At 47.6% G+C, this 11,247-nt stretch overlaps 1 protein-coding gene across 1 annotated transcript in view; it reads right to left on the reverse strand.

The window, feature by feature from the left end:
• Nucleotides 1–1,670: 1,670 nt before the first annotated feature.
• RCAN3 (RCAN family member 3) overlaps nt 1,671–11,247 on the reverse strand; it is a 32,729-nt gene continuing 23,152 nt past the window's right edge. The window contains exons 2-4 of the mRNA XM_004705351.2: nt 8,499–8,669; nt 4,266–4,437; nt 1,671–3,319 (exon numbers count right to left, since the gene is read on the reverse strand). Coding sequence (XP_004705408.1) covers nt 3,147–3,319; nt 4,266–4,437; nt 8,499–8,669 — 516 coding nt within the window. The 3' untranslated portion in view covers nt 1,671–3,146. The remainder of the gene's footprint in view (nt 3,320–4,265; nt 4,438–8,498; nt 8,670–11,247) is intronic.

The raw sequence follows: 11,247 nt of genomic DNA on the forward strand, positions 1-11,247 counted from the left end.
TACTGCACCTGACCTCTACTTTTGGGCACCTCGTCAAGGCCAGCATCCCATAAATGACCGGAGTGTCCTGGGTGAGCGTTACGTAGATCTTTAAAAGTTCCTAGTCTTATCCTACTTGGCTTTTAACCACGGAGAGATTTTAGTGTATAACAGTGAAAAGAAGCAGACTGCCAGCTGTCCAAGGGAAGGAACCACTCAGACCTGCTCTGCCGCTCAGCACCGTAAGCCCAGTAGCTGCTCCCCAGGACACGTCTTAATTGATGATGGCGTGTCCTCAAGTGGGTGTTAAAGCATTTAGAAGACAAGAGGCTCACTGCAGGTTCTGGAAACTGTCTGAGCAAGTGGTCTGGTTTTCTTCTCTTTTACAAGAATTGTCCCCCAATACTGGGCATCGTTTTCTTTCCTAAGAATCTATGAAATAATTTGATTCCCCTAAAGAGGTAATGGTTGAGAGGATGGGCACCGGTACAGATGGGAACTGGAAACACAGGGCATCCAGGACAGATGAACCCCTCAGGACCAGTGCTGAGAGTGGCGATACCGGGAGGGTGGAGGGAAGGTGGGGTGGAAAGGGGGGACCAATTACAAGGATCTACATATACCCCCCTCCCTGGGTGATGGACAACAGAAAAGTGGGTGAAGGGAGATGTCAGACAGTGCAAGATATGACAAAATAATAATTTATAAATTATCAAGGGCTCATGAGGGAGAGGGGCAGGGAGGAGGGGAAAAATGAGGAGCTAATACTAATGGCTCAAGTAGAAAGCAAATGTTTTGAGAATGATGGCAACAAATGTACACATGTGCTTGACACAATGGATGTATATATGGATTGTGATAAGAGTTGTACGAACTCCCAATAAAATGACAACAAAAAAAAGAGGTAACAGATGGTAAGGAAATCGCTAAAGAAAATTCTCTGCAGAATTGAATCAAGCCATAACTACTTCAAAGAAGGAAGAAAGTGGATGAATTTATTAAAAAGAACTGAAAAAACAGGCTGGCTGAGAGACTCATCTCTTGCAACAGCGTTATGTGAGCTGGGGATAAGAGAGGGGAAGGGCGGGAGTCACAGGCCCTACGGAGGTTCTGCGTGTTTCACAACATTAAAGGCTGGCGGGTATTTAGGAGAGTTTTACCTGCACAGGTTACCATGTGGAAACATTATTCTAGAATTAGTATATCCAAGGTGTGATGGATCTTTAAAATTTTGGTTGAAAAATTTCAATTTATTCAGTGCTCTTAAAAAACAACAAGGAACAGATTTTAACAAAATGGTAATGTACACTTTTTGACTAAAAAAATTCAATAAACTGCTTATGGACTTGCATATTTCAACTGAATGTGCATTGGGGTTTGCAGTGGTGTATTATACAAAGACAACAGCTTACCATTTTAGAGTATTTAAGGGCAGGTGGAACAGAGACAGCATAAAGGTTTGGGCAGTACAGTTCAAGTCCATTGGGAATAAAACCTAGCACAGTGAGAACAGCTAAGCCACAATAACACGTTCTCAAGACCATGGGACACTCTGGCCCCATCTCTGCGCTCTTTTTTGTCCTGGCAGTCGGACTGCCTTGCTGGTCCAGACTCCACGGGTGGCTGCTCTGCAGGCCCGCCAGGGGGCACTGGACATGGGCCGCAGAGCAGCCACAGGATAAGGAGCCCTCGGGCCCACAAGCACAACACTGAGTTTCAAGATTTTTCTATAAAAGGGGCTTCAAAGCCTGAACAGGCCACAAAGAGTAAAAAGAGGCCGCTCCTACCTCAGGAAGCTCAAGTAAATCACTGTTAGAAACCTCTTCTGTTTTAGTGAAAACTGCTGACTGTAAGGATAAAACATTTCACAAAAAGTACTTGTGACTGACATGATGTCCTCCTCCTCTCTCTAGCTCTTAGGAAGAGAGTATGTGTAACTGCTCTTACAAAACAAGCCGATAATGTCTTAAATGGGCAATTCGATAATCTGAAGTCTCTGAGTGACCCCGCACAGCAGAGAAAGAACACGTGGCGGTGAGCACAACTCTGGGGAAGGCGACAGGCGCAAACACTGGCGGCTGAAGACAGTAGTTTCCATGACAGGAGAGCACAGCTAGAGGGTCGAACGCAGCAGCCACTGCACATCTGAATTGACCAGACTCACCGGTGCTATGTCCTGCGGAGCCATGCCTCCTGCAGGGTCCATCCCTGGACGGGCACGCTGTGGACAGGTGGTGTGTGCGTCACTTCCCACTGATGTCCACGGAAGAGAACAACGCGCACATAGAGCTGCACTGTTTGATTATCACCAAGTGAGATGGGCAAGTTTTCTCCACAGCTAAAGAAATCACACAGACAAAAAACCACATTCCCCAAACAAATCCTATTGCGGTTGACTCTGACTCCATGACCCTACAGGACGCTGCAGGACTGCCGCACAGGATGTCCAAGGTCGTAAGTCTTTACGGCAGCAGCGGGCTGTTAGGTCTGGCTCCTGCAGAGCAGCTGCTGGGTTCAAAACCATCGACCGGTCTGTTAGCAGCCAAGTTTAGCCACGGCACCACCAGGGCTCCTAAGGAAAAAATAAGCTAAAAACACGCTTGGGAAAAAAGAGTTTCTTTGAATTAGTCTACCTTTTACATTTTCTTTTCGTGCAAAAATTTCATATGCACTGAATAACAGGTAAGCTTTGGTCAACATATTAGCTAGAAGCTCTAAGACCAGTACAAAAATACCAGGGCTAGATTATGAAAATTGTGAGACTACTTTTAAATCCACAAACATGGCAGCTTTTGGTAATCCAGGCTACATGGAATCAGAGGAACGGGCATTGCTGAAGGAGGGGAGGACTATTTTTCTAATTTGTTATGATTTTTTTAAATGGTCAAGTCTTGCCACATTTCCGGGGTGGCGAGGGCAAATCCTGGAATTTAAAGTGCCGCTCAGAACACCGGTTACAATTAGGAACCAGCAAAATCAGCTGCTGGGCCATGCCTGCCGTGTGCAGCACAGGCGTGGTGACAGGCCTGCACCGTGCTCCCTTTGAGCCTCATCTCCCCCACACGCAGCAGCAACAATGTGTCTGTCCGTGGTCGGGGCGCAGGCCTCCACGGAGGAAGCCCCCGGCAGCAGCCACACACCACCTTCACAGGTCTGGCGGTACGCAATCAAAGGCCAGGGCTCTCGTTCAGCACGGTGGTCGGAGGGTCGGGCCGCCGTGTCTGGGTGATTTTCTGTTTGGGGTTTTTCGTTTCTTCTTCCTCTTCAGTTTCGCTCTCGCAGACGTGCACCACCACACTGGGCGTCGACTCGGTTCCTGCGTGGAGCTCATACTTCTCTCCTGTGGAGACAGACAAAGCGGGGAACAGAGAAAGCCTCGCCGCCAGTGGGGAGCGTGCGCCTTCTGGAAGCTTCTTGTTCCACTTGAACAACAGCTTCAGTATTTAAAAAGCAAGCAATCAATCTTTACATGTGTTGCAAGAGTCCTTTACTTATTGTGGGATTATACACCTATGAGCTTTTCAGATCTTCTAACATTGTACAGTATCAAGAAATTCCTTGTAGAGGAGTACTGAGGTCTTGAGTTAAAATGGAGATGCTAAGACCTGTTAACACATGTTCTATCAACAATACAGGTGAACCTGCTTACGTTCATCACGGTTTCAGTTTTTCCTTGGGAGACGCTTGTCAAGTGCTAGGCAGCACCTTGTGAGACTCTTTAATCGTAAGACCTCAGACCTCCAATGGCAGACCCACTGAGTGACCAGGGAGCGAAGCCCCTGGGAGCCCCGGTACAGACAAAACACTGCCTGGGGGAGCAACCAGATGGGACCAGTGTGGCACGGGGGAAAGATGAAATAAGAAAGAAATACAGTAAGAATTTGCAAGGGATGATACAGTACTGCCACCTTGAAAACTCATTCAGCATAGATGTCTGTCTAGCACTGTGACCAGACAGCAGGTAAGCTAACCGAGATTCACAAAGTACTAGTAGCGTTTGCAGCAACAGAAACGGCAGCTGCATTTGCCGAGTACTGTGTGTACTTATCTATTAGTCTTGCAGCCACACTGAGGAGTAGGGATCGTGATGAACCTGATTTTATAGATGAGAAGTCTGAGGCTCGGAAAACGGAAGGCAGGGAACCTACGCAAGACCACAAAGGTAACACGTGTTGGCGTGACCTCACCTGCCACCGGCTAGCCAAGTCATACATTACTGAGTATGGCCTTCCAGATGGTTTGTTTGGTTTTTTTAGGAAAAAACGGGAAACATAAACGTTTGTTACCTGGTCCCAATTTGGAAACGGCACAGAGTAAATCATAGTTTACCACTGGCATCGCATCTCCGCTCTGCTTCCAGCCGACGGGAGGAGAGGCCGGCGGGGAGATGAGGAACTGCTTGGTAGGCTGTGGTGGCAGCAAGTACGCTTTGTCCCGAGTCTCACTGGATGTCTGCACCTGCAGGGAGGTCTCGCCATCAGTTCATGACCTGGCCCATTTTCCCGTCCTTTTAGGAGCCCTGGTAGTGTAGTGGTTACAAGTTGGGCTGCTAACTTCAAAGTCAACTGTTCAAACCACCAGCCTGGGCGGGGGGGTGGGGTGGGGGGGGGGGGGGGGTGAGGATGAGGTTCTCTACCCTTGTGAAGAGGTAGTCTTGGAAACCCACAGGGGCAATTCTACGTTGTCCTATAGCGCTATAGCATCTACTTGAGGGCAAGTTTGTTTTTATGAGGTTTTAAAAATAAGCACTACGTTGTTGTTTTTTTTTGGGGGGGGGGAGAGAAATGTTCAAGTGTCTCTTCAGCAAGCTTCTCATGTGAAAGCTGGTAGGGCTGAGACCTGGCTGGCCAAGGGGCAGCGGGTGTTGAATGTAAGAGTGGACAGGCAGTGAGCTGCAGCAACCGCACACTCGCGCAGAGGGTATTGCTCTGTGGCCTCATCTCGGGCTCCATCTCAAGCTACTCCTTTCAGAAGCCTTTCCCACACACGTTGTAACGATCTAAAACTCACATGCCACCCACTCCCACAGCTAAGTCACTTTTAACAAGAGTTGTGTATACGTCATCACCATCAGTTCTACTGCACCCGCCCCCAACCGGCTTTCATCATTTGCTCCCCAATCTCCTTTATCCACCCCCCATGCCCCATCCCTGATAGACCCTTGCATCAGTTATTGTCTCTATGCATCCACTCCTTCTAACAGGGAAACAGAAACAATAAAAAGCCAAAACAAAACAGGAAAAAAGAAATAAATTTAAAAAATAAAGAGAAAGAAAGAAAAGACCACCAGCTTAAAATGAGCCAGAGAGAACGTTTCTGTTGCGAAACAAGTGAGAGATATTTAAACTCAGAGCAAATTCAGGTTGGGCCGAGAGAGTAACATATTACACCGTAGTGCCATCCACCACAATCAAGTTCACAGTGATCTGTCTCAAGCAAAGCTGTCGGCATCCCTGAGCTGTGGCCAGAGGGGTCTGCCCGAGGCTGAATCCGACTAGGACCCTGCAGATGGGCTTGGGTCCCCACTGTCCTTCACAGCCCTCCGTGTATCAGGTGTTCACCATCTAAGCTCTGATACCTTCCTTTTCATATTTGCATTCTGCTATTCTTCATCTTTGGATCACACAGGCTGCTGTCCTTCTTCCAGGTGGACTTAGTTGATGCCCCACTCAGATGGCCGCTTGTTTGAACGCAAGCCTGTAAGACCTTAGACACTCCTCCAATCGAGAGTTGGGCACACTTTTTTTCTTCATCACACGATGCTGTAGCACCCTTAGCTCTCAGCGATGATGGTGAGCAGAGAGCAGGGTCACGGCGTAAGAACGAACTGTGCGTGGACTGAGGCTAGAATTACGGGGAGCCAGACGTCTTTCATTTAGGTTTTTTACGTGAAACGCAAAACAACATGCACCACCCCCTCTTTAATCTGAAAGTTAAGATAAAAAAAGGGCAAACATAGTTTTTGAAATGAACCAAAACAGAGCAAGTAATTCACTAGTACAGATCTTATAATCTCCATTTTGCTACTTCTTCATAAAAGAAACTGGGTTCTCAAAGAGTCACATCACTGAAGGGTTGGGATAAATATAGGCAATTCTTTTTTTTTTTTTGCACTAGTGGATGTTAATTGTGTGCATTCATTAGCAAGTATGCTCCAGTTAAAGAGTGGAATGCTGCTACCTTGTCTTTCAGGAGAAAACCCTGATCTCCACTTCTTGTTATGTTTGCCTAGGTTTGCTCCGGACAGGACAGAGCCACTCGCAACAGGCCACCACAAGCCTACCACTGAGTGACATCAAGAAGATCAACCATAAAGTTCTTATCACAAATAACACAAGCTTAAGATAAAAAGGATTACTTAAAATTTCCAGAAAAGTGGGTGAAGGGAGACGTTGGACAGTATAAGAGATGACAAAATAATGATTTATAAATTATCAAGGGTTCACGAAGGAGGGGGGAGCGGGGAGGGCGGGGGAAAAAATGAGGAGTTGATACCAGGGGCTTACGTGGCAAATGTTTTGAGAATGATGAGGACAATGAAAGTATAAGCGTGCTTTGCACAATTGATGTGTGTATGGATTGCGATAAGAGTTGTATGAGCCTCCAATAAAATGATTAAAAAAAAATTCAAGTCATAAAACACCACAGCAAGGCTTCATCCACTTTCTCTCTGAAGTTTTATGAGCAGGCCGCCGTTTTAGGGCAGGCGAAAAGTTATTTCATCGGGACTTCCAACGGCATGTGGTGCCTCCCTCCCGTCTCCATAGGGGACAAATGGGTCTGTGTACGAAGACATAGAGCGACTGACGACTGAAGAACGGGACGAGAGGGGACAGCCAGCTCGGACACGACGCGGTGACGCTGTCCCGGCCCCAGCGTCTCTCTCTCTCCCCATAGACTGAGCCACCAACAGGAGAAAGGGCACCTCACGGAGAGTGCTCGGTTTCACGTTGCTGGGCTCTTGCATCGTTTCCTCCCCTCAGCTCGTGACCGCTGTCCAACTCTGCACACGAGTCACGTTCCACCCGTACTTTCTGCAGACCTCTGTTGCCCGGGCAGGTGTGAGACGGCTGGCGCAGCAGCTTCAGGTGTCAAGGTGTGGAGAGCCGCAGGAAGGAGGTCCACGAGGGGTCTTGGTTTTGTGCCCTGTTCCAGAAGGCGCGCCTCTCGGGGTGGGCCCAAGGCGGACTGCTCTCGGAGCTGTGCAGCTGCCCCACCAGTCAGTCAGTCTTTGGGGGTTGGCAGAAACCATCAGTCAGAGCCGAAGCATGGGGTCTGCGGCAGCCTCCTTCAGTGTCGAACACAGGCAGGCACCTGCAGCACCCGAGTGGTGGCAGCCGGGCCGGGCCCTGGAGATGGTCCTCAATACAGGGCACTTCTTGATAACCCACAGAACCCTCCGCAGTGTCACAGACCTGCGGTGAGTGGCATTTCTTAGTGTAGCTTGTCTACCCAGGGGGTCTCTGTAACTCCCACCATGAGTGTGTGTGTGTGTGTGTGTGTGTGTGTGTGTGTGGTGGGGAGGGGGTCACGCAAATAGAGCCTGGGCAACACTAACAGAGGTTAGACACACACACACACACACCACCCCCGGCTGTAAGGGGAGCCATCTGTGAAGCAGGAGCAGAGAAAGAAAGGCCGGGGCCTTGGTGAGGGGTGCACGTCCGAGGCCTCGGCCGGGACCAGAGCCACCAGCGGCCAAGACAGGTCACGGAAGGGAGGAGCAGCACCGAGACTGTGAAACGGCGAGGCAGAGCAGCGGGCGGGCAGAAGTCACGGAACCTTGTGGTGGAGGCGAGGCCTGGAGAAGAGGTGGCTGCTGGCTGAGGAAAGGCGCGGTGACGGTGGATGACTGTATCCTCCCTGCTTACTGATTCTCACCTGCGGTAACCCGAACGCCCCCGCGGCTCCCTCCAGCCAGAGCAGGGTCTTATGAGTGCTGCATGGGCGCTGTCCAGAAGGGTCGCGCCCAGGAATGGACGGTATAACAACAGGGGAATGAAAGACAGAGAAAGGAGGCAGGGCTGACTCCTAGCTCGGCGTGGCAAGAGAGAAGCCAGATTGGCCCCACACGGTTGGTTTCCTGGAGTCTGAGACAGCCGTGTGCACAGCTCCCTGCCCCCTTCCTGCCCCTCTCAGCACAGCAGCTACTGCCAACAGAGGCTGTTCTCCACAGCAACCACAGAACATGATCTGAGAGACAACTCTGTCAAGGGAGCCAAGGCAGGTGCGTCGCAGGCACCGTTCTCGATGTACAGAGTTCATTCGCGGAGCTTAGAGTGTGAGGACAGGCCCGGTGCAGAAAGGCTGCCGGAGAAAAGTGCCGTTGTCAATTCGAATGAGCAAAGCCACGGACGGAAGGTAAATGTGCTAATAAAGAAATCCAACTGTAAAAAGAACAACACACACCTATGTTTACGTTACTTGCTGATTGGGGCGGTTCGTTGAAAAGGTTTCTGACATAACAGGTTTGGGCGGGAGGACACGTTTAGAGACGTGCCATTTGCTCGGTGAAATACCTGCGCAAAATACAGCTTCAGCTTCTTCCCGTGAAAGTCGGTTTCATGGAGTTCTATCCGGGCTCTGGCTGCGGCTTCAGGTTTGCTAAAGTTTATCCGGACTCTTCGAAAGCTTTTAAACAACTGGAAGGTAACTTGGTCATATTTGGTGAACAGTGCTTCAAATCTCTCCTACAAATTGAATAGCAGGGCAGAGAGAAGACGGGGTGGGTGAGGGGTAAAGAAAAACTTTCACAGAAGGAAATTCAAATAATAAAATACATAGATGGGGAGCACTGATTTAACTTTTTTCCAAAAAGGGTGACCTTTCTTCAAATGCTACATGTGGCAGTTTGCACTTAAGATTTAAAAAAAAATAAAGCTAGTTAATTTTATTGGGGGCTCGTACAACTTCTATCACAATTCATACATCCATTGTGTCAAGCACATTTGTTGCTGTCATCATTCTCAAAATATTTTCTTTCTACTTGAGCCCTTGGTCTCAGCTCATTTTCCCCCCTCCCTCCCCACCCCCTCCCTCAGGAACCCTTTATAATTTATGAATTATTTTGTCCTGTCTTATTAAAGACTTGGAGCACTTCTGAAGATCAAAGACTGCGGCCCTCAGTACGGATTACACACAACTCAGGGCACAGGAAACAAAACCCTCACAAGCGGACCAATGAACGGCATCATGATACTGGGAAAAGACAAGCGATGCAGGGCTTCCTTTTCCTTGGACCCCTCATCAGCACTCACGGAAGCAGCGGTCAAGAAGGCAAACACACTGCATCAGGCAAACCAGTTGCAAAAGACTTCCTGAAAGTGTGAAAGAGCAGAGAGGTCACTTGGAGGACCGAGGGGCCCTGGCCCGAACCATGGTGTCCTCCATCACCTCATGTGCCCTTGCGGGCTGGACAATGGATAGCGGAGGAGTGGAGAAGAACCGATGCCTCTGAATGACGGTGCTGCTGAGGAAAGCGGCAAAGTACCAAGAACCGCCAGAAGAACAAACAGATGAAGGCGAGACTTCATTTCACACGCGTTAGACATGCTATCAAGAGGGCCAGGTCCTGAGAAGGACACCCTGCTTGGTCAGGCGGAGGGCCAGGGGTATGGACGGACACGGTGGCTGACGCTAGCCACGGGGAAATGGCACAGGACCAGCAGCGCTTTGTTCTGCTGTCCCAGAGGGTCACTACGGCTCGGCACCGATGACACAGACGCCAACGGGTATCAAGTAAATGTCAGGTACAGATAGTAGGTTTGTGGATAAAACCAAGATACTTAGTTGTCGAAACAAAAAGGACTAATATTTTGAAATTTCTAGTGTGCTATTTTTTATCACTTCTTTCAAAGTAACCACTTGAAGAATGTTTGCTTATCATTATTCTCTCTATGTTCTAACACATTTATCTGTACCCTTAAAATACCGTAAGGTTGTATGTATCCTTTTACAACTTGCTCCCCTAAGATTCTGTACCTATGCTTCTCCCCAACGCTATGTGACTGCAGCCCTTCTTGTTCACTGCTGCGTAGCATTCTGCCAGAGCCGTAGACAATTTATCCATTCCAGCCTGTTGTAACTTGGACGGTCTCCAGTTTTCTGCTATTACAGTTCCTTGATGAACATTTTTGTGCGTATCTTGGTACCTCCCTGACAAGAACTTCTCTGGTGGACAGACTACAATAGTTTACAAATAGTATTTCTTGTCCTTTTGAGTTTGCACATCAAATTTAGTGGAGTATCAAATAGAATAATACCTAGGTTGTCTATCTAGCTCAATTCGTTCCAAAGTCATGTTTGAACACTTAAAATTCCAAGAACGGAACATACTTTTCTCATAAGAAATAATGGAAAACCAAATAACTGGTTCTGAGGCTCCAAAATTACATATAAATTCATTTTTCTAGGACTTTAACACAAGTTAACAGCCCTAGGTTATGGAAATATCCCCTAGTACATTAAATACCAAACACAACAGTAAATAAAATCACGACATTTTAAGCAAATAAAGAACACAATGAGTGTTTCAATGCACTAACACGAGCACTGTGCGTTGCCTGAGTAAAAGCACGACAAGATGCGGGACTCATCCTCAGCTGGTTCAAGGCTTTCCAAGTCGGAGTTTTGGTTGACTATCAAGCAAAGTTGCGAACACGACCAGATTTTTTCTTGACCTTTGCTGTTCGAGCAGTAAAGTTTGAGCTTGGCACCGTCAGAGTACCACTGAAGTTTTCCAAATGGTACCAATTTACTTAGAGAATATAAGTAATTTCAGGTGCTTCATATTCTTGCCAACACTTAATATAGTCTTTGAAATTTTTATCTTTGGGAGGCAGGGGATATGAAATGCTCTCCTAATCTTGGCTGTAATTCAACATTCCTTAACTAATCTGGCTGATATTCAATTAGATGATGTTCATTTCGATGTGATATGATAAACCTGCTCTCATACTTTGCCCACTTTTTGACTAGGCTTTTTATTAATTCATGGGAGTTCTATAAAGATATTAATTCTCTGTCGATTATATGTATCCTAAATATTTCCCCCCAGTTTTTCACTGTTGGTTTTGTTATTTTGTTTTGGTTTTAAAAAGTAACAGAAGCTTTAAATCCTAACATCACTGAATTTATCACTACTCTTCTTTTATGTTTTTTTGTCTTAAGAAGTCCTTCCCCAGGTCTGCCTAAATAAGATAGGCTGGATGAACAATCTGGAGGAGAAAACAATGGGACCGACGGTTCGAGGGGGACATGGGAGAGGGG

Source organism: Echinops telfairi, unplaced genomic scaffold (genome assembly GCF_000313985.2).
Source record: "Echinops telfairi isolate 266 unplaced genomic scaffold, ASM31398v2 ScPeMD7_7457;HRSCAF=8495, whole genome shotgun sequence".
Lineage (NCBI taxonomy): Eukaryota > Metazoa > Chordata > Mammalia > Afrosoricida > Tenrecidae > Echinops > Echinops telfairi.